Source organism: Chionomys nivalis, chromosome 18, assembly GCF_950005125.1.
Source record: "Chionomys nivalis chromosome 18, mChiNiv1.1, whole genome shotgun sequence".
NCBI lineage: Eukaryota > Metazoa > Chordata > Mammalia > Rodentia > Cricetidae > Chionomys > Chionomys nivalis.
Window position 1 is genome coordinate 18455418 of NC_080103.1, and position 24566 is coordinate 18479983.

At 37.1% G+C, this 24566-nt stretch overlaps 1 protein-coding gene across 2 annotated transcripts in view; it reads right to left on the bottom strand.

Moving 5' to 3' along the window:
- Magi3 (membrane associated guanylate kinase, WW and PDZ domain containing 3) overlaps nucleotides 1-24566 on the bottom strand; it is a 231246-nt gene that overhangs the window by 37579 nt on the left and 169101 nt on the right. For both annotated transcript variants that reach the window (XM_057793099.1, XM_057793100.1), the window contains exons 8-12: nucleotides 22820-22914; nucleotides 20152-20340; nucleotides 16159-16764; nucleotides 14619-14650; nucleotides 1750-1906 (exon numbers count right to left, since the gene is read on the bottom strand). In XM_057793099.1, coding sequence (XP_057649082.1) covers nucleotides 1750-1906; nucleotides 14619-14650; nucleotides 16159-16764; nucleotides 20152-20340; nucleotides 22820-22914 — 1079 coding nt within the window. The remainder of the gene's footprint in view (nucleotides 1-1749; nucleotides 1907-14618; nucleotides 14651-16158; nucleotides 16765-20151; nucleotides 20341-22819; nucleotides 22915-24566) is intronic.

The following is a 24566-nucleotide window of genomic DNA, read 5'->3' on the forward strand; positions in this document are numbered from 1 at the left end:
ATACATGGTCTGATTCTCACCTTTCTGAATATAGCCAACAGCTATCGAGAAAAAGATGTTCAACTAGCTATATGAGCATGAAGCCAGTTACATACTATTTCCATTTATGTATTCCTTTTACAATGCAGATACAGTTCTATTTCTTCTTTTATATTTTTTATTCAAAAAATTTACTTTTCATTTTACATGCCAACCCTAGCTCCCCCTGACTCCATTGCTGCCGCCCCCCCCCCCCACGTCCCCTCCTTCCCACCTTCCATCCACTCCTCAGAGGGGGTAAGGCCTTCCTTGGGGAGTCAACAAAGTCTGGGATATCATCTTGAGGCAAAACCAATACCCGCCCCCCCAGTATCAAGGCTGAGCAAGGTATCCCACCATCGGGAATGGGCTCCAAAAAGCCAGTTCCAGCATCTGGGACAGGAACTGGTGTGACTGCCAGGGCCGCCCCCAAAGATCAAGCCACATAACAGATCTACTTCTTAAAAACAAATTAAGTTTTCAAAAATCAAACCTAAATAAAACTGAAATTTTACATCAGAAAAAAATTATCATTAGTAATTAAATTAGTGTAAAAGGCGACTTTTGTTGTGTTTTCTTTTTGTTTCTTGGGACAGGGTTTCTCTGTGTAGCTCTGGCTGTCCTAGAACTCACTCTGTAGATCAGGCTGGCCTCAACTTCACAGAGATCTGCCTGCCTCTGCCTCCTGAGTGCTGGGGTTAAAGGTGTGCACCATCACTACCTGTAGATACCATTTTTGTTTGTTTGTTTGCTTGAGACAAAGTTTCTCTGTATAATAGCCCTGGCTGTCCTGAAACTAGCTCTGTAATCCAGGCTGGCCTCTACCTCCTGAGTGCTGGGATTAAAGGTATTTGCCACCACCGCCCGGCTCCCTGGTGATGCTTTTAAACTGTGTACTTTCTTTTCTCCTCTCAATTGACTCCTTTAACAAGTCCATGTGCTTTCCCCTTTCTACTTCACAACAATCTACTCTGATTGACCTGCCTCCTCTAGCCAGAAAGATCTTTCTAACATACAAATCCAGCACCATTTTCCCTACAGCTAAACATATATTCTGTGTTCTCGTTTACACATCCAGTTCCAGCTTCCTCATCTGATGTTCACAATCTGTGCTCCTCTCTTCCTCTGGCTTCTTTGCCAATCATAGCCACACTGCATTTCCTGAGGAACACAAGCTAAGGAAGATAACACACAAGTGTTCCTCCGTTTGTCTTAACATCTCCTCATCCTTGACGGCTTAAGCTTGCTTCCCTTAGGAAGCTTGACTTGGTATTTCCTACCCTTCATGCTGAGGAATTGAGTATTTCCTCCTCTGCATCCCAGTTTCTCTTTCTGTCACTGTAGGTGAGGCCATGTGTCCTAACTGACCCAGTCACCTCTGGTCACACCCAGCACACTTCCGCTGTGCTGCTACACTCCACCCTGTGGACTTGTTTCATCATGTGCTTGTCTGCTCCATTTAGATTAACAGTATTTCTGGGTGCAAGTTCCTATTTTTCTCAGTACTGCAATTTGTTTAACATGGTATCTAGTGGACAGCTTGTACTTTAATTCATGGTTTTGAAAAACAGAAAGAATACTGAATGTACGTGGAAAGAAAGCTCAGGATGACATGAAATGGGAACGAGGGATAGTTTCTCAATGTGCTTGTGAAGAATAGCAGAGCACCATTTTGAAACAATGCAGATTGATCATGTTGCATGCTTCCTTGAAATATCCCCAATTACTTACGTTTATCTTCATATAAAGTCTTAGATTTCAGGTAGACCTCAGAAGGATCCAATTTCGGGGATCCTGACCTGATAATGCTGGGTGGAAAAGGCATAGGCTGGGGAATAGGTTCATTTATGGCCTCCAAACTTCCTGAATTTTCCTTTGTATCAGTTTTCTAAAATAAAAAAAAAAAAGGCCTTACTTAGAATTTTAAAAAGAAGATGGTTGGTTATTTCATAAAACTGCTGTAAACTGGACATTTTGTACAGGTGGCGAAAGTCCCAGAAGACTGGTCGTGTGTCCGTGAGTTCACTAATACAGCATTCTGTCGGGTTAAAACACATTTAACTTATATGAGAGTTATTTATCTCACTCTTTAGCCCTAGTGGCCTGAAATATACTATGTGCTCTCGCTCACAGACTATGAATGCATGCTCCCTGCCTCTGCCTCCCAGATCGAAAGACCTCCTCCACAGGAGCAGGAACAAGGAAGCAACTGCTGAGGGAGCAAGCCTGAGCCAAGGACCTTTGTGGAACTGGGCATGAGTCAGAGACCTCCAAGGGAGCAAGCCTGAGCCAGAGATCTCTGCAGGACCAGGCTCAAGCCAGGGACCTCCATGGGAGCAGGTGCAAGCCAGGGACATCTGTAGGAATAGGCCTGAGCTAGCAAATTCCACCAAAGCAGGTCTGAGCCAGCAACCTTTGTGGGAGCAGGTACAAGGGAGTGACCACCTAGGGAGCAGGCCTAAGCCAGAGACCTCTGCAGGACTGGAACAAGTAAGGGACCTCCTAAAGAGCAGACCCCAGTCAGTGACCACCCACCAGAGCAGGTCCAAGCCAGCAACCCCCACTGGAGCAGGCCTAAGCCAACAACCTCTACCGGAGCAGCCCCAAGCAAGCAACCTCCATGTTAGCAGGCCCAAATGACCTTGGGGATTACAGAGTACCCCAGGAAGCACCAGTGGCCTCCGGGAACACTGAGTAACCTCTGGAGTGACTGGAATCATGACCCTGACTACTACACGAGGAACCATTTGAGCCATGGATCGCCTGGCACCTTGAAGATTGATCACCAGAGACACAGCCCCAACTACACCAATCAGAGAAAAAAAGGATAAACAAGATAAGAACACAATGAACACCACAAAGAGCAATATGACACCAACAAAAACTAGTGGTCCTCCAACAGCAAGATATAGATGAAGCAGGAGAAAATGACCTAAAAAATAATGTTTGAGGCCCTTAAAGAGGAAATGAAAAATTCACTCAAAGAAATGGAGGAAAAGACAAACAAAAAATTGGAAGAAATCAACAAATCCCTTAAAGAAAACCAAGAAAAAGCAATCAAACAGATGAAAGAAGTGATTCAAGACTTGAAAACTGGAATAGAGACAATAAAGAAAAGGAAATTTTGGAAATGGAAATTATGAGAAAATGATCAGAAACCACAAGTGCAAGCATAAACAGTAGAATGCAAGAGATGGAAGAGAGGATCTCAAGCGCTGAAGATACAATAGAGAAATAGACTCATCGGTCAAAGAAAACATTAAACTAACAAAAGCTTAACAGAAAATATCCAGGAAATATGGGACACCATAAAGAGACCAAACCTAAGAATAATAGTTATAGAAGAAGTCCAACTCAAAAGTACAGAAAATATATTCAACAAAATCATAGAAGAAAACTTTCTGAATCTAAAGAAAGATATGTCTATGAAGGTACAAGAAGCTCACAGAACACCAGACTGGATCAAAAAGAAAGTTCCCTTGTTACACAATAATAAAAACACGAAACATACAGATTAAAGAAAGAATATTAGACCTGCAAAGGTAAAATGCCAAGTAACATTTAAAGGCAGACCTATCAGAATTACACCTGACTTCTCAATGGAAACAATGGGAGCTAGAAGGTCAAGTGTTTTGCAGACATTAAGAGACCACGGATGCTAGCCCAGACTACTACACCCAGCAAAACTTTCAATCATCATAGACAGATAAAACAAGACAATCCATGAAAGAACCAGATTAAACCAATACCTAGCAACAAATCCATCACTACACAAAGTACTAGAAGGAATACTCCAATCACATTCACACAAACACAGAAAATAGATGATTTCACAGCAGCAAATCTCAAAAAAGGGAAAAACATACACAATAACATCACCACCAACAAACCCTAAAATAGCAGGAACTAGCAATCATTGTTTATTAATATCTCTTAATATAAATGGACTTAACTCACCTACAAAAAGATACAGGTTAACAGATTGGATATGAAAACAGAATCCATCCTTCTGCTGTATACAAGAAATACACCTCAACCTCAAAGGCAGGCATTGCCTCAGAGTAAAAGGTTGGGAAAATTTTTTCCAAACAAATGGACCTTAGAAACAAGCTGGTGTAGCTATCCTAATATCTAACTAAATAGAAATCAATCAAAAGAGACAAAGATGGGCATTTTATATTAGTCACAGAAAAAAAAATCCATCAAGAGGAAATCTCAATACTGAACATCTATGTCACCCAAACAAGGGCACCCTCATATGTAAAAGAAACACTTCTAAAGTTTAAATCACACTAATAGTGAGAGACTTCAACACCCCATTCTCGACACTGGACAGGTCTGCCAGACAGAAACTTAACAAATAAGGGAACAGATGTTATGAATCAAATGGACCTAACAGACATCTATAGACATTCCATGCAAACATAAAAGAATATTTCTTCTTCTCAGCACCTCAAGGAACCTTCTCATTACCATATGAGGGTATACAGATGTATATGAGGGTGTACAGACAGAGGTCAGAGGAGAACTTTCAGAAGTCAGTTCTCTCCTTCCTCTGTAGGTTCTTGGAACTAACTGGGGTGGTTAGGCTGGCAGAGCAAGAACCTTTAATCACTGATCTATCTCACTGGCTACAAAGTGATTTTTTATAGCTATCTCACTGGCTACAAAGTGATTTCTTATAACAATTATACATACAAAATTCAACAACTAACCAAAAAAAGAGTTTGAGATCAGTTATGTATCCTGAAATTTGTTGAGAAGAAGATTCACACCACCTAGAATGCAGGGCTAACAGTATTGCTCACTGATCTAGATGCAATGAGATAGCAGGAAGGTGACAGAGCTGCTGTGGAAACTTCTTCAGCCAATAGCATTTAAGATACCAGCCCAACTTGGGCATTGTTTTATGTACTATAAATGCAGATGAAAAGCATGCATGGCCGTCGCTGCTGCTAGATTCAGTTCCAGGTTCCAGTGCAGAGGATTGCATATCACTACCCTTATTGTGAATTTATCCCCAAATAAATAAACCTTTGCTATACTCCATTTTGAGCTATTGTGGAACTTTTCGGAGCAACAACAAATTGGTGCCCACATGGCCTGAGTCCATGCTATTGTGGGGCCCTGGCCAGATCCGTGCCTATAGTTTCTCCTACCTCATGCAGCTGAATTACCCCTCTGAAGCTGGACTACTCCTCTGTTGCAGCAGCACAAGGTTTGGCTTGGCTGGTCTGCTGCAGCAACATGGCAATTTCCTGCCAGCCCACGCCCGTGTGTTTTGGTTTCGCCTATGCAGCTGAGTTACCACTGCCACGGTTTCCTTTTCCTGCTACAACTCCTCCGTGGTTTCTTTGGCCTATGTATTTTACCGCCACAACCAAAGCTAGGATCTGCTTTTCTGAGGTTCAACTGCTGCCATGCCTGCCTGCTCTGAGCAGGCCGAGCTCTGACCCTTGGAGCTCTAACCCTGCACTTGGAATACAGGTTTCCATTCCCAGTTCAGATCCACAAATGCCTAACCCGAGCTCTGGCCAGTAGCCTCACAGTTCGTGACTGCCTGCAAGATCTGGGATCCCTTACCTTCTGCCCAACTCAAACTTTCTCCTTAGGTGGATGTGCTGCTCTTAATTAAGCAAATGTGTTAGTAATTCTAAGTCTCAGGTAATTCAGGTACTGATCTAGGACCTCCCTTACTGCTACAGCTGTGACACCTGCTGGCCAATTTTGATTATAAAACTTACAACAATTTTCTGAAAATTATAAGAGTTAAGTTAATTTGATTAATAAATAAATAAATTTGAAAATTGTAAGCCAACCCCAAGATAATGGCAGACAATATCACCATCCAGGAATTTAACAACCTTTTTGTTTCTACTATGGATGGATTTCTGCAAGAGCTACATGGACCTACTTGGTACATATGTTTTTGTGGCCATGGTGGCTATTAGTTTTGTTCTTCATATTATATCCTTAAAGAAATGGTTTTATAACAAACTCAAGAATGAGAAACTTTTAGAAATGATACAGTCTTTACAGACTAGTAAACTAATGAAGTTAGGTGAAAGGATGCATACTATTGAAAATGATAACCTTAATTTGACAGACAAAATTCAATCCATGGTCAATGGGTTATGAAACCTTGAAAAATGGTACTGAGAAATTATCTGAAAGGATTCATAGTGTTGAAATTGACAATAAAAATTTATTAAAAAGTTATAGGATAGCAGATAGAACATCCCTCCAAGAAGGCAATCTACATGTCATCCATATAATCTCTAAAAATGAGAAGCTATCACTAATGAAAAAATTTAAAACCCTGAAATCACATGTGCAGAAAGAGAACCAGAAATTAATTGATTTGATGCAAACATTAGAAATATTCACAGGTCAAGAGATTCAGGCTTTACAAAAGACAGTGATAAAAAAAATTGACTCAATTGAGGAAGTTGTCAGAACTGATACGCAAGGAGAGGAAGTACAGGCAAAGGATTTAACATTGTCAGTATCTCTCAAGAGTCAAAGATGACTTACCAAAGACTTTCAGCTACTTATCCTGTTATTATCTCTGAAAAGCCAGCAAATACTGAATACCCAAATAGATATACAGAATGTAAATGGGAACCCATATGTATGAAAGATCTAAAAGATCTTATGCAAGCAGTAGTATTTTAGGGCATGCACTCAACTGATGAAGGAAGGTCATTTGTCAATAAACAAACTGCCTTGGCCCATTTGATAGGCCATCCCTTAGGTGGGTAGAGTAAACAGAATAGAATGCTGGGAGGAAGAGGAAGTGAGCTCAGACACAATGCCGCTCTTACCCAGGGCAGACGCGATGAAGCTCCCACCCAGGATGGACGTAGGCTAGAATCTTCCTGGTAAGCGCACCTCAAGGTGCTACACACATTAATAGAAATGGGCCAGGCAGTGTTTAAAAGAATACAGTTTGTTGTTATTTTGGGGCATAAGCTAGCCAGGTGGCGGGGAGCTGGGTGGCAGGAACACAGCCCGGAGCTCCTACAACACTCAACATTTGTTAGAGAGTTGGTAAAGACATGGGCTTTAAGCATAGGGTTACTCCACATGGTTGGCTTCCATTAGTCTGTGTGGTGCTAGAAGATGGCCACAGTTATAGTGGAAGTGCTACAAGAGAGAGGAGGCTAAAGCCCTGGAACATCAAGATAGAGCAATAGGATTTGAGGCTTCCCAATATCAAATTCTTGGTGAGGGCCATTATGCTGATCCACAGAGTCAAGCCATTTACAATGAACACATCTCATCCCTATGCCATACAGTAGCCTTGAATGCTTGAGACAGAACTCAAGAATCAAAAAGAAGAATTGAGTCAGATACTAAGGTCATATAAGGTCCAAGAGAACCCTTTAATGACTTACAAAGATTCACTAAAGCTATACAAATAGGGGTAACAGATCCAGAAGTTAGACGAGTACTTATTGAATCTCTGGCTTTTGAAAATGCCAACTTAGAATGCAAAAATGGGCTTTAAAGGTCAGATCAGCACCAGTGGATGAATGGATTCTGAACACATCCAATGTAGAACCATTTCACAATAATACTGAGGCTTGGGTGGGAGAAGCAATTTTTAAAGGTATGAAGAGACATCAAAATACCAAATGTTTTACTTGTGGTAGAATAGGACATCTTGTAGACAAAGCATTCCTAGAAATAATGTTTCTTCTGGTAAGAACAAAAATAGAAGGTCTCAATCTTCAGGATTATGTAGAAGATAGAGCAAAGGTCGACACTGGACCAATAAATGTAGATTAAGAAGAGAAAAACAAGGCAATCCATTGCCATTAGGAAACTCCTAAGGGGGGGGGGCTCTTACAAGCCCCTAGGTCAAATGTGGTCTAGTCATTCCCAGTCACTGTGGAAGACATGCCTCTCCAGGAACATTAGAAAATCCAGTGCCTGTTGTAAAAAAACATACTGCTCCAAATGACAGAATAAACATGGAGGATGAATCAAAAATTCAAGTAGAATATAGGAAGAGTATATTTTGGCAGACTTCTATAAATGACCAAAGACCAAAACTTCTCGGCTTTGTAATTATAATAGAAGGATTATTGGACATGGGTACAGATGTAATTATTAATACTCCAGAATCTTGGAATCTGAGTTGGTCTCTATAGGAGGCAGAAGATCAATTCCTAGAAATTGAACCCTATTTCAAGTAAAACAAAGCATGAGATAGGTTGAATGCATAGGGCCAAAAGGACAGAGAGGAAGGCTGAGGCCATATGTGGCTAAAATAGAAGTGAATCTATGGAATCGTGATCTGTTGCAGCTATACAATCGTCATATTAACATTCCTGCAGTCTCATAAAAGGAACATAAACCAACACATGTTTCTGGGAAGGATATTATGAGGTACTATAAAAAAAAGTCACCAACCATTCAGGTTGAAAAAAAAAAAAACACAAAACGACTAGCAAACTTTCAGAGGTACCAATGACCCTACCTTTAAAATGGTTAACTAAGACATCTATATGGGGTAAACAATGGCCTTCAACAATAGAGAAAATGCAGGCCTTAGAACAGCTGGTACAGGAGCAACTACATACTCAGCATATTGAAGAATCAACCAGCCCTCAGAATTCTGTATTTGTTGTTAAAAAGAAATCTGAAAAATTGAGAATGATAACAGATCTAAGAGCTATTAATAAGGTGACTCAACAAATGAGCCCTCTACAATATGGAAATCCTTTGCCTTTCCTATTGCCTAAAGGATGGCCTCTTATAGTTATTGATTTAAAAGATTGTTTCTTCACAATACCTTTGCAAGAAAAAGACAGAAAAATTTGCCTTCACAGTGCCTACTTATAATCCTCAGCCTACTAAAAGGTATCAATAGAAAATCCTCCCACTGTGAATGATAAATAGCCCTACCTTATGCCAATATTTTATAAGTCAGCCATTGGCAATAATATGCAAACAATTTCCTGAATATATAGTATACCACTACATGAATGCCATTTTGCTATCTGATTCAAATGTAGATATTTTAGAAAGAATGTTGAAGAAGTAAAGAAAGTTTTGCCTAGTTGGGGATTACAAGTTGCTCCTGAAAGAATACAAAAAGGAGATTATATCAATTATCTAGGTTATAAAATAAGTTTACAGAAAAGTAGGACACAAAAAGTGCAAATTAGGAGAGATTTATTGCAGACTCTTAATGACTTCGAAAGATTGCTAGGAGACATTTTTAATCTATGGCCCACTTCTGGGATAAAACTTGATCAAATAATTCATTTAAACAAAATCTTAGATGGTGACAAAGACTTAAATAGTCCCAGGGGATTATCAAGTAAAGCTGAGAAAGAACCAACTAAACAGAAACTACAGGAAGTACATGTAGATCATGTTGATCCAAATCTTAACTGTATTCTGGCCGTATTACCCTCCAAATATTCCCCTACAGGAATTTTAATGCAGAGGGAAAATATTGTCTTAGAATAAAATGAATAAAAAATTAAAATCTTCTATGGAAAAGACATTTGAATTAATTATAAAATTAAAACTGAGACTTCATCAATTAGCAGGAATAGACAAAGCAGAAATTATAGTAACTTTTATTAATGATGAAATTACAGAAAGACAATGAACCATAGCAAAAATCTTGTACTAACTTTTTTGGGATATATTAATAACAACTATCCCAAAAGTAATAGAATTAAACATATAAAGAGAACTAATTGGATCTTTTCTCTCATTGTATGTGACACACCAATAATTGGAGCCCCTACAGTCTATACTAATGCAAATATACAAATCAGAAGATTTAGGTAAAGTGGGGCAAAGCCCTTATGATTCTGTCCAAAAGTCAGAATTAGATGCTATTCTCATTTTACTAAGGGATTTTTAAAGAACATCTCAATAAAGTTACTGATTTGCAATATGCAGAAAACGTTGTTTTGCATATTAAAATCACTGAATTTTTACCAAATGATACAGAATTGACTTCATTATTTATTCAGATTCAAGATATAATCATCAACAGGCTTCGTCCCACATATATAACACACATCAATCCCATGAGTCTGCCAGACACTCTAGCACAAGGTAATGCAGAAATTGATCAATTATTGATTGTAAATGTGCTGAAGGCCTCAGAATTTCATTAAAAAAATCATGTCAATAGGAAAGGTTTAAAAAGGACTTTTCTATTACATAGCAACAAGCTAATGAGATTATAAGATGTCCTACTTGTTCTTTATATAACCAAACACTACTACCTGCAGGAAGTAACCCAATGGTTACTCAAAGGAATGAAATCTGGCAGATGGATGTGTTCTACTTTGTAGAATTTTGAGAAAATGAAATATGTACACCACACCACTGATAACTATTCAGGTTTTCAATGGGCAACTGCTTTGAGTTTGGAAAAGGCTGATTCAGTAATCACAAATTTACTAGACGTTATGGCCATCATAGGTGTTCCTGAACAAATAAAGACAGACAATGGCCCAGGATATGTCTCTAAGAAAATGAAACATTTTTGTTTATTATAACATAAAACATATTAGAGGTACACCACACCATCCTATAGGACAGGCAGTTACAGAAAGATCAAATTAAATTATAAAGGATATGTTAAACAAACTGAAACAGATGAAAAATACTCCCAGAAATAGATTGCAAATGCTTTATTAACCTTGAATTTTCTTAATGCTAATGAGAAAGGAATATAGGCAGCAGAAAGACACTGATAATAGAAAAACTTCTGAATTAAATCAGCAGGTGTGCATCAAGGATGTATTGACCTCAGAATGGAAAGCAGAAGATGTGCTTTGTTAGGAAAGGGTTTTGGCTCTTCTTTTCACAGGAGAAAAGCCATGGATACAATCAAAGTTAATCAAGGTTCGGTTTGAAATGAAGAAACCTCTTGATAAAAGAGAAATGACAGCTTATCCACAGAGATGACAATCCACAGGTTGTAAGGAAACCTCATTAGGGTTGGGGCAGGGTTCTGTTCTTGTCTTTACAGGAAAATACCCATTTCTGAAAAGTCATGAGAACATGGATATCTAGATGCTTAAAGAAGAAAAGATAGCTATCAAAAAAGAATCAAGTAAAGAGAAATCTGACTGATGATACCAATATCCTCTGCAGGATAAGATCTTATTGACAAACATATAATAGTAGTCGTCATTTATTAAAAATAAAAGCTGGTTTTGGAGTTGCACAATGGTTATCCTTTTCTAAATCCAATTCATAGATTCTGTCTCGTATCAGGGGCCACCTGGTGTAGAATAGAAGGAAGAGAAATCTGCTTTCACTTCTTCCCGTAGCTATTTTTATTTTATTATTATTATTATTATTATTATTATTATTATTATTATTATTATTATTATTTTGATTTTCAAGACAGGGTTTCTCCGTAGTTTTTTGGTTCCTGTCCTGGAACTAGCTCTTGTAGACCAGGCTGGCCTCAAACTCACAGAGATCCGCCTGCCTCTGCCTCCCGAGTGCTGGGATTAAAGGCGTGCGCCACCACCGCCCGGCTGCTATTTTTATCTCTATGGTACATTTAGTTGAATATTATGTCTATATGAATAACTTTTAAGTTTTCCACAATGAACAATAAATTTTCCTGCAGCAATCTTTGAAGTCTCAGGAAGAATATGGGGCCCTACAACAATGATTCCACCTGGTTGATATGATGCCATTATGCAGATAGCAGCACTAAAATCAGTTTTGGATTACAAACTACTCAAGATAATTTCAAATTGGCTAGCTGACATAGTGCACCTTCTTACAACATTCTGCTCAGAACTTCAAATAAGAACTTCAGAAAAACCCTACCATCTACTCAGAGACTATCTACAATTATAGTGGACAGTAATCTTGAAACTTAACCATCATTTTAGTTTTTATAGAATCCCATAGAAATAACATTGCCCCCACGACAGGGGTAAGCAATTAAAGAAGACAACACACCCTCTCCCAACAAAGTTTGTCATCAGGGTTAGGGATATCTATTAGGGGTTTGCTATAAGTGGTATAGAGCTAGGGGTGGAAATAAAGTAGGCTCAGGGATCTCTTTTGAAAAACAAAAGGAAAATAGATAAGATGGGATAATAGGTAGATTATTATTTGTGAGCTATTACTTATAGACAATTTACATTGGTATAAATTCTTGTATATTCATATAAATTCAAATTATATTTGTTATATTGAACATGCTCCTATTTCTGTTTACAATATTGATACACCTATGCAAAGTTATTTTGTCTTATTGTATGTATACATGTTTCTACCTCTGCTTAATATATTGATGCAATTTAGGATATATTAATCATATTGCACTGTATATTTCTACCTCTGATTAAGATACATACATACACACACACACACACACACAGTTTACATTTTGAGGTTACTGTCCTCATTTGCTACACATGTCTTTAAAGATTGTTTAATTTGTTAATATGAAGTCTTAGTTTTAAGGTATAAAGGTATTAAAAATTACAGGTCAATAGTCATTCATGTTTGTCATACATATAGTTAGACTAGTCAGGTTCTTTAGATGTACAGAGATTGTATTCTGCATAAATAGGCAATCTTCAAACACTTCAAAAAACTGTAGAATATGGTATTTAAGTAACTTAGGATTCTGTTGATGTGAGACACAATTGTTCTTGGCAGCACTGACCTATTTCCGAGAGAATGTTAGGCACTGAAGACATTCCACTTGGAGCTTTTTTTCTTCTTGGCAAAACTGGACTTGACTACTCACAAAATGCATGGTATCCAAACTACACAAGCAGGATACAAGCAAAAAGACTGCCAAACCTTGCCAAGACAGGGTAAGATGGTTTTTCAAATTTTCCTTCCTCTGAAAATGGTCTGTCAGATATTCTAGGCTTTAGGGAAAGTTAGTTGCCCCAACATTGCAAATGAGACTTTGGGTGGTTGTCCAGGTAGCCGGTTGCCTGTTTCATTTCTCAAAACTTTTGAAAATTGCCTGATTGCATTTCCTGTTTACTCAGGTAATATTATTTCCCTTCTCAGGTTTTTGATGGGGTTGAAGATTAGATAATAATCATAGTTACTTTCCTCTCATGACTTAGCCAAGCCATTTTTAATATAAGACTTATACTCCTTAGGATAAGATAACTATTGAAACATTTTGCATACATTTCTTTTTTATGTTGTTCATGCTGATTGCAATTCTAATTTTTATGTAATTTTTGCCTCTTCTTTTTCCTGGACAATAATTGATATTTGTTCTTATTGTATATAGTTTTTTATTAGGCTTAGAACTCTCTTATTTAGACAAGAGGGAGGTGTTGTGGGAACTCTTTCAGTCAATAGCCTTTAAAAAATCAGTTCACTTTGGGCATGGTCTCATGTACTATAAATGTAGATGAAAAGCGTGGGCAGGCCTCTTTGCTGCTGAATTCAGTTCCAGTTCCTAATGCACACAGAGGACTGCGGATTGCTACCTTTACTGTGAGTTTATCCCCAAATAATTGTGAAATTCTGTGGTACAACAACAAATCAAAGTTATCTCTCCTTCCTCTACATCCTCTAGGATTCTGTTAGCATCACCATAGGTCACCAGAGCCCTCCACCATCACTGCATAGTTGCAGGGGAACCCATTATGAAATGGATATAGAGCTAAAAGTGATTGCTATAGGAAGGGGAGAAATGTAGAAAAATACAGTGTACTCTTAACTAATTGGATAAAACTTCTGTTCATACTGGAATTAATGGTAGAGAGAGTCCATAAAAAAAAGTAGATTCTAAATGTTGCCCCTTCTTCCTATGCTTTGATCCATTCAACAGCAACTTTGCAGACTTGGTGTGTTGGAAGCAATCAACCTATTTCATACCATGTGGTCTTTCCTGTAGAAACCTACGTCTTTTCATAGAAACCATCTTTCTATTTCAAGTTGGCCAAACCATTAACTAAGCTGAGATCTTAAATATAATTGTCTTTATATCCATGTAAATACCCACAAATGTGTGTTATGCCTGGTATAGTTTTTTCACAATAAAGCACTTGGCACCACCATTTTAAATGTCTATTTTCTCCATATCGATCTTTAAATAGGTTTCTCAGTTATTCAAATAAGTAATAAAAAAGACACTGCTTCAAATCTAATAGTCTTACCATTTAATATAAGAAGATTTAGCTCAAAAGTTTTGCTTAGTCTTAAATGTGAGATCATTTAAATCTGGGTATTTACAGTCTCCATGAAAATATAATCAGCTACTATATGTACCAATAGTTTGCCATCTGTCCTAACATTTAGCTTCTTCTTCCCTGGCTCATCTGGAAAAAAAAAAAAAAAAACCTAAAAGGATGTTTACTCAGGTTCTTCAGTGGCCAACTTTACAATCTTGTGAGCGGAACTGTTGGTAATCTGGGCCTCCAGTGTTCTCCATCAGCCAGCCTTAACCAACACAGCATACCCCTCCTTGGAGTTTCTGATCTAAGCCTAGGGCAGCAAGCCTCTCTTTGACTTCTCACAGTTACTCTCATAGCAAGAAGCTGCTCTTCCAGAGGGGAACGAAGCACCTCTTTCAGCGTGTGGGGAAAGCACTGGAGGATCACCATAGTACTTACCATTTTGGTGGTTTTAGTTGGTGAACGAGGACCTAAAATTAAAAAATAACCAAAATTCAAAAACAGAGGAAACACTCCTAGACCATAAACATTAATAATGTCTATGATAAAACTTCAATTTCAGTAGCCTAATAATAAACTCTATCTAGTATCAGCTATGCATCAGGCACTAAACATCTATCATCTCCAACACTCTAACCTTACGGATAGTTAAGGTTCCTTAAATCACAGAAACAGTAGTAAGCAGAGAGGCAGCAAACTGATATCAATTCACCAAATATCAAACCTTGGTTCCTGTTATATTTGTTAAAAAAAACTCTCAAGTATTCACAAAGATATTTCTTTTAAAGATCTATTTGCATTTGTGTGTGTGTGTGTGTGTGTGTGTGTGTGTACTAGCTGGCTAGCTAGCTATCTGTTTTAATATTTGGCTACTTTTTACCTGGATCCTCTGAAACAAACTAAAAGGATGTTTGCAAAGGTTTTTCAATTGTCTGCTTTATGATGTGAAAGATAGGACAGTTAGAAATGTACACACACGGTGACCAGAAGAGGGCACTGGATTCCTCCTCTATGTATTCCTTCTATACACTGCATCTACTCCTCTGAGGCAGAAGCAAGGTCTCTGCCTGAACCTAGGGCTCACATTTTCTTGGGTAGGCTAGAAGTCTCCATGCACTTCTGAGCTAAGGTGACAGGCATGCAAGGATTGTCTGGCTTGTTATATAGATGATGACCCAATTTCTTAGCCCCATCACAAAGATGGCTTTTCCCCCTGACTCTGAGCATACTGTACTATATAACCTGGAAAAGATACCAAAATGGGTAAAAAAAAAGAAAAGAAAAATGAAAATGTTTCATAAGAAGTAATGTGTGCCTCAAATATTAAATAAATAAATAAGAGTCAGGTAGATAAGAAAGGCTAAACACAAGCTATTCATTGGTATTGACTTAAGAAAACCTATTGAAATGCAACTTTGTAGTTAGTTCTTAGAATGAGATTTATAATATCTAAGAGTGGTTCATGTTAGTTGATGACCTTGAAAAATTAAATTTCCATTTTTTTTTCACATAAGCATGTGAAATTTAATCAACATTTGCAGGCAGGTTGCAGAGTTTAAGATAAAGGACAGGTTAACATCTCTCTGTTTTACTCATACATAGAAATGTCAGCATTTCAAGTCTCTGGTGTGGTGCAGAGTTCCCGATGAAGTACCATTGACTAGAGAAAGTCAATTTCTATTATTGTTATCAACTGAGAAGATGAAATTAAGAGGAAGAATTTTATCTGATATAGCATAGTACCATGACTTTCTCTAATAATTAAAGTTAAAATTTAATTTTATAAAGACCTTCATGGTAAAGAAATTATAACCACTAATAACCAACACAGAGTTTAAAAAGATACTGCTGCTAAAACATGCAGACAGAGCCACAGGAAAAATGAGTACGAATTGCCAGGGAAATATGCTAGTGAAAGACACCTGCCCTGGAAGGGAGAGCAGTGGTCAGATAAAATGTCCCTTGTGCTGTTACTCACCTCCTCTTAGGATAAGCAGAGGCACATCCGCACCCACTGGGAACTGCTTTAGTACTTCTACCACCTGGAGATGTGATAAGTTCTGCACATTTTGGTGGTAAATTTCTTTGATGACATCCCCCTTTTGAAGGCCTTGACACCACTGGCTATCCAATATCATTTTCACCTTCTGTCCAGTTGGGCTGTCAGCAATTGCAAACCCAAAGCCTTTAGGGCCCTTAATCAGAGGGATAGTCACTAGTTCAGGCTGGGAGCTGCCCGATGATGCCAGGGATGCTCTCTGTTCACTTGAATCTGATGAACCATTGAGATGGTCACTGGTCAAGATTTGGCCTGGTTTTCCATTCTGATCCAAAGTCATTGCTCCTGGTTTAAAATCCTGAGTATTCAAGCACGTCTCTCCCTTTGTTAATGGCTGCCCATTGATGACAGGGGTAGCAGCAACAATGTCCACAACAGGATCTTCACTGTCATCAGGAAGTGGATAACCACGGCATAAAGTAAGGTTGACATACTGGTTGACAGGTACCAACTGAAACATCTGGACAACATCTGCATGAGTGTGACCAAGGACACAGTTGCCATTGATGTCTACAATAACATCACCTGATAAAATATAATCATGTTAAAATATTAAAACCACCAAATAAGTTAATCTTTTTGCTGGGGGAAAGGCAAAAACAAAACAGAAACTAAATTTAATTCTAAAGCTCTCTAATTGGTTATAAATGTAGAAAAGGGATTTCCAATACAAGCATTTGCTCTTATGACTTTGTTATAAAAGTATATCTGCATCTTTTAAGATTTATTTTTAGGCCAGGCGGTGGTGGTGCACACCTTTAATCCCAACACTTGGGAGGCAGAGGCAGGTGGATCTCTATGAGATTGAATCCAGTCTGGTCTACAAGAGCTAGTTCTAGGACAGCTATGGCTATTACATAGAGAAACCCTGACTCAAAAAACAAAAACAAACAAGCAAAAAGATTTATTTTAATATTTTCATTTGTTTGTCTCTCTGTGCGTATGTCCAAGTGTGTGTCATGTGCCTGCAGGTGCAACAGAAGACGGGACAGGGGCTGGGTTCCGTGAAGCTGGGGACATAGGTAGTCATAAACTACTGGAAACTGAACAACCTGTGTTCTCTGAAAGAGCAGGAAGTGCTTTCTTTTTAACCACTGAGATATCTCCTAAATGTCAAATTATTAACTATCTTAACATCAGAGAGTTATAATCTTCTCAAATTCAAGTGTATCATTTAAAAACCCTCCAAGTTTTATTGCAATTGTTGCATACTTTCTGAGCCATTACTAAGTGGCTATTCAAAACTCAGTACAGTGTAATAGGAATTTAGCACATACAAAAGAAAATAACTCTACTGGCTACTTGTATGAACAAGCTATTAATAAATGTCTCTTAAATCCATTATAAGGCAAAAAAGAAGATCAGAATGACATCTCTCATTGGTGTTACTTCACTTTAGGATGTTTTCTGTAGAAATTTGTGTTTACTATAGGGAATTTCAAATAGAGAAAGCAGCAGCAACAAAATCAAAATAACCAGTGTGTATAGTTTTAAGATAATGAAAGGTGAAATTAATTAGTTCTTGTAAGATTTAATTTTGTCTTTATCTTTTATAATATGCTCACTTTGCAGAACCAATCCACAGAATTTCAACAGTTGGCGATTTTTTTTTTTTTTTGGTTTTTTGAGACAAGGTTTCTCTGTGGTTTTGGAGCCTGTCCTGGAACTCCCTTTGTAGACCAGGGTGGTCTCGAACTCACAGAGATCCACCTGCCTCTGCCTCCCAAGTGCTGGGATTAAAGGCGTGCGCCACCACCGCCCGGCTGGATTTTTTTTAATACCACCTTGACTTCTGAAATTAGTTAGCCAACAACAAAATAAAATAAAATTTCATTATCTCACCTATTTGCTTTTATTTCATATAATTATTTAAAAGGTTACTGCCAAATAAAGGTACTTTAGTTTATTGTGCCCAGATTTCAAAGAACAGGATACACGGTGTTGAAAGTGCAACTTTGTAGGGGCTGGAAAGACGGCTTACTCCTTAAGAGCAGGGGCTGCTCTTCCAGAGGACCACATGGCAGCCCACAACCATCTGTAACTGCACTCTCAGGGGATCTGATAACCTCTTCTGGCTTCCACAGGCACCAGACACTCATGTCATACAAAGACAAAGATGCAGGCAAAAGCCCATACACATAAAATAGTTTTAAAAAATGTTATTTTGTAGAAATCTGTTTCTGATCCAAGAGGTTACATAATAGACACAAAGCCTTAACTTTTTACCTCCAAGTGAAGAACTCCAAAAAGTTCCTAAAGTCTTCATAGAAGTATTGAGTTTTAATGCAAATTAGCTAACAGTTTTAGGTGAATGAGAAACTATACTATGAAACCTTGTTTATCTATCTATTTATCTATCCATCTATCTATCTATCCATCTATCTATCTATCTATCTATCTATCTATCTATCTATCTATCTACCTACCTTTCTACGCTATATGATATGTTTCATGAACAAATATTGAAAGATTACAAATGAAAATTAAAAAGAAACTCTTCTTATTAAGATTAAGATCTTTATAGTTCATTAATTTAAAAAATAAGTTAAATATAACTTTCAGTTATTTTAGGCTTTATTTTTTAAAGTTTCTATCAATTCATTGAAAGGTATATGAGAGATTCTATAACCTAATTAAAAGTAACAAACAATATTTGTCATAAAAAAGTACAGTAACAGAAATCTTTAATAATTAAATAAATTAATTAATAAAAAAATAAATAAATAAATAAATAAATAATAAAAAAAGTACAGTAACAACTGAGTCATCCAAGTGTGGGTTCACATTCCAATAGCATGTGAAATAATAGAAATAAACCCCAGTGAACACTAAACTCTTTGGAAAACAGTGTGTAACTACACGATATTCTGTAATTTGTCTTGAACCCCTACCAAGGTCTTCAGAAACAATGTCAGCCATATGAAAATATCTAACAAATACTAATTAAAAATGAAGAAATTAAATACAAGACAACCTAACTTTATGTATGTAGCTTTATAAAAATAGTAATGTTGTATCTGTAATACTTAAGAATAGTTGAACTTTACTATCTACAAGTAAGGTCAAAGAAGGGGAGAAAGTAGATTAAAATTAAGAATTTCTTTGCTATCACTAAAACATTTCAATGGACTACTTTTCAAAAGAGATAAGTAGATGTAGGGAGTTATAAAAGTACCCTCCGGGAGCTGGAGAAATACCTTAGTGGGTAAGAGCACTGGCTGCTCTTCCAGAGGACCCAGGTTTGATTTTCAGCATCCACCCATCTGTAACTCCACTCTCAGGCAATCTAATACCTTCCTCTGGCCTCTTTGGGCACCAAGCACATACATGGTAATACAAGCAGGCAAAATACCCATATACTTATAAAAGATTTTTTAAAGTACTGTATTATTAAACAAATGATCTTCTGAGCCGGGCGGTGGTAGCACACGCCTTTAATCCCAGCACTCGGGAGGCAGAGGCAGGCGGATCTCTGTAAATTCGAGACCAGCCTGGTCTACAAGAGCTAGTTCCAGGACAGGCTCCAAAACCACAGAAAAACCCTGTCTCGAAAAACAAAACAAAAAACAAAACAAAAGAAAAGAAACAAATGATCTTCTGAGATGACTATCAAATATTAAGTTTTATAAGTTTCAAAGTATTATCTAAAAATTATACAAAAACCAAACATTAATAAAAATATGTTTTGTTTAATCATTTCTTATTATAAAAAATAACCAGACCTTAAAACTAGCAATATATTTAATTAAGGGATAAACTATTTTAACACAAGGATCTCAAGCTCCATTTGCATAGTTTATTCTCTTTACACACACACACACACACACACATACACACACACACACACACACCTTTGCAATAATTTTTGTTAGTGTACTAAGAATCTTCCAGTAATTCTGAAAACCTTGTTACCTGGTGCAATTTTCCCATCCTGAGCTGCGGGCCCATCTTTTAGCACATTTTTCACTTGTAGGAATTCATCAGGCCTATCTCCACCAATAATGGTAAAACCAAATCCCATTGTGCTCTTTTTCAGTGATGCTCGAACAAGGACACCTTTAAGTTGGGATGGATCCCGAGTAAAGTGAGACCTTTCCACATCTGGATCAAAATAAGAATCATATTTGAAAACAAAAACAGTTATACCAAATAAACTATACAGATATACAGATAATCTTCAAAATATTTATATATCTTAAGTAAAAATAACAACAGTAAAAAGATGCCTGAAGAATAGGAAATTTCAGAAACTCTGAAGATATAGAACAGTTAGAATTTAAGTTAAAAAACTAAACCCTTGTTAGGGGAGGACACATGGGAGTACTTATGAATAGCATCTTTATGGAATTTCTTGACAACTTCAGAAAAGGAAAACAACCACTTCCTCTCTGCTTCACCGCCTTTTCTGTAGTATTTCCCCTTACTCATACTCCACTAACGTAACCTCCCTCCATTCAGTTTTGATTTTTGTACTTTCAGTTATTTAGAGACAGGTGAATTCTGAAAATATTAAATGGAAATTAACTCTAGTTTTAAATTGAATACTGATCTGAGAAGTGTGGAAAAATCTTATGCCACCATGCTCTATTTCATTTGGAATACAAATCATCCTTTCATTCAGTATCTATGCTGTATATATTACCATTTGACAGTTGTTTAGTAGCCATCTGGTTTCAGATCAGCTCCTGTGGTTTCACAGTACCTATATACAAGTAATCCTTATTTTACTTACAAAATTGTTTCAAGGCTCAAGAGCAGTGATGCTGGTGATTTGGTTGTATCAAAGAGAAAAAGTAAAGAATTTTCATTAAGTGAAAATGTTAGGGACTAGAGAGATGGCTCAGTGGTTAAGAGAACTTGATGCTCTTGAAAAGGACCTGGGTTTGGCTCCTAGTACCTACATGGTGGCTCACAATGTCTGCAACTCCATTTCTGGAGGACCCAACACCCTCTTCTGATCTCTGTAGGAACTGCATGTTTGTGATGTAGAGACATACATGTAGGCAAAACATTCAGACACATGAAATAAAAAATAAATCTCTTTGAAAGATTAAATTTATCAGAGGTATGTCATATACAGGAAAAAGATTATTTAAGGTTTAATGCAAACACTACTTTAGGCATCTACTGGTGCTCTTGGAATGTATCCTCATCAGATAACCGTGATTCCATACCCATGCATAACGATGAAATCATTTATTAAGAATATTATTTACTGGGGCTGGAGAGATGGCTCAGAGGTTAAGAGCACTGCCTGCTCTTCCAAAGGTCCTGAGTTCAATTCCCAGCAACCACATGGTGGCTCACAGCCATCTGTAATGATGTCTGGTGCCCTCTTCTGGCCTGCAGGCAAACATGCAGACAGAATATTGTATACATAATAAATAAATATTTTTAAAAAAAGAATATTATTTACTGATTGCTACATAGCAAATACTACTATAAGCAATTTATTACACAATAGTGCCTTCCTCTTGAGATATCTTCAATGTCTTGAGAAACCTTCATGAGGAAGGTATCTCCAGAGGATGCTATTAGTATTCCATAGGTGAGAAAACAGGCATTAAGATTTTAGGGAACTTAAACAAGGTTACATGATGAGACTTAAGGCTGCTCTTTAGCCAGTGCACTCCTCCACAATTTTAAATGACAATTCTCACTACATCTTATGACAGTGATCTACCAGAAAATTCTTGAGGGGGTAAGAATTGACTTAATTGCAAACATTTTTAATATCTAGGGACTAGTGAAGCATAGGACATATGAAGAGTGCTCAAAAATACCTGTCAAACTGGAAATGTTTACTGAACTACATGTAAAACGTAAGGAAGGCACCTATGCCTTTTGAAGAGTAGCTGGAAGTATCTTTCTCACAGATAGCAGAAGTGGATCTTACGTTACTTTAGAATATACACAAAGAACTTGGTTGTAATGATACATGGAAGAAAAGGAGGAGACAGGTGGGTGGAACATACAAGAACTTCCTGAGTAGCTTTAAAAAAAAAAAAGTATGACTAGGTACATTAAAACCATATGTAACTTGGTATATAACTCTACAGGCAGCCAATGGCACAGGGAAATACTCTAAATACTTTGGTAGATTTACTTAGTACTGATTAATAATGGTTAGTAGAGAATCCTGAAGATTAAATCTGTATATCGGACTTAAGTAGTTCATTTAGAAGCTATAATGAACTAAAGGGGCTAATACTGAGCCAGGCTTCAAAAATTAAAAAAAAAAAAAAAAAAAAAAATAAAACCCTAATCTTTAAAACTCACACAATTTTTTTTGTTGTTGTTGTTGTTTTTTTGTTTTTTTTTTTTTTTCGAGACAGGGTTTCTCTGTGGTTTTGGAGCAAACTCACACAATTTTATATTTTTTATTTAATCATGACAAACATCTCAGTATTTTCACAATGTTCACATGATTTTGTAATAAAGGATGATTCATATCTTTTAAAGAGACAAAAATTTCTCTGTTGAGTTTCAAAAGTTTAGCAATAAAAAGTTCAAATTCACTTTCATTAGCTCATCACGTATAGTTCATGTCTTATTACAATGATCAAATAAGAAGTTCTACCTGGTTTTGCAGAATGAATTTCAGCCTGTCCTATCTGTTTTTTTCTTTTGGCTTCTTCCACTGGATTTTCAAACTGAGTTTTCTGGTTGAGGTGACTGTAAAATATAGAGAAATGTACAGTTCAAGTTTAGATGAAAGAGTTCTATTTATTTTCCTAAACAAAAAACATGACCCTACTCCATCACAAAGGTTAAGGAGTATGTATCTTGAGGAAGTGGAGCACAGAAAGGCTGAAAGAGATAGTGGGAGGCCCAGGGGATGACTAGAGGTCAAAGGGGCTTGACTTAAGCTAGCACATCTCCACAAAGCAATGGAAACAACAACGGTTTACAGTACTGCAGCACAAGTTCTCTTCCTGCGCAGTCACAAGAACTGGTGCCTGGTCAGGCATTTTTAACACAGAAGACGCTGTAAGTTTCTTTAAAATAAATCAAACTTTCAAGCTACTCCTGGAAATATTGCAGCGTAAAGCCGCAGAGCAGCAGTTCTCAGCCTTCCTAATCCTACAGCCCTTCAGTACGGTTCCTCATGCTGTGGTGACCTCAATGACCCCAACGATAAAATTATTTTATTTGCTACTTCATAACTGTAATTTTTCCACTGTTGTGGATTATAATGTAAACATGATATGCAGGATTTCTGATAGGTGACCCCTGTGGAAAGGGTTGTTCAATCTCCAGGTTGAGAATCACTGCTCTAGAAAATTATCCCATACTACTTTATTACCTTTCTACTAATATTGTTACAGAACAACACTTTTTATGCTTCAATTTCTTCATAATTACATAATAAATTAGTTAAATAAATGTAACATAAATTTAGTGGGACTGTGACTAAGTACATTCACAATTGACTCTTGGAAAGTTTAGAACTCTGTAGGAAAGCAGGAAAAAGACAAGCTTCCACTTGTTACACAAGAATTGTAGCACTGACATTTTGGCAAGCCACTTAAATGATAGTTATTTTAGAATGTAGCTGTGACAAAAGAACAAAAACTAAAAATGATGTTTAAAACCATGATGAGGTCCAATTCAGAAGCCATTTGAACATATTCTATCATGTCAAAACACAAAGACAGTTCAGTCAAATATGTTTTCCACTAAAAATCTGCTTCAGTAAGAAAGGAAATTACCAAACACCAACAATTAAACATCAAACTATGAGAATTTCAAGCTCTTATTATCTGTATATAGGCCAATTAATCATACAATATACATATACAAAGGGAAGCAATGTTTCCTTTGTTACCTGTGTTATTAATGGTGAAGGTAATGAAAAAACAAACAGAAACAATAGAACAACTAACTATTATAGCAAGGGATGTTAGTTTTCTTAGTCCTTTGGGCTTCTACAGTGTCTTTTAAAAACCATTTAATTTTATTTTATTTGTCTGGTGTGTGCCAAGTGTGTGCCCTTAGAGGTCAGAGCACTGGATCCCACGGAGCTAGACTTACAGGCAGTTGTGAGCCACTGGGGTCCTCTAGAAAAGCAGAACATACTTTCAACTAATGAGTCATCTCTCCAGCCCACCTCTAGTGCTTCTTAACTTTCAGCATATGAAAATGAAAATCTTGGCATTCTTAAGAAAAAAACCCTTAAAATTAGCACTCAGAAAGAATTCTATTTAGAGATGAACTCTAGCTGCCTTTTATATCATGAGCAAGAACGACTCATTTTGCCACAATGGCTTTAGAGGCAAACAATTAGTGATTTATATTTCTACGCTTTGTGATATGTGAAAGAAGAG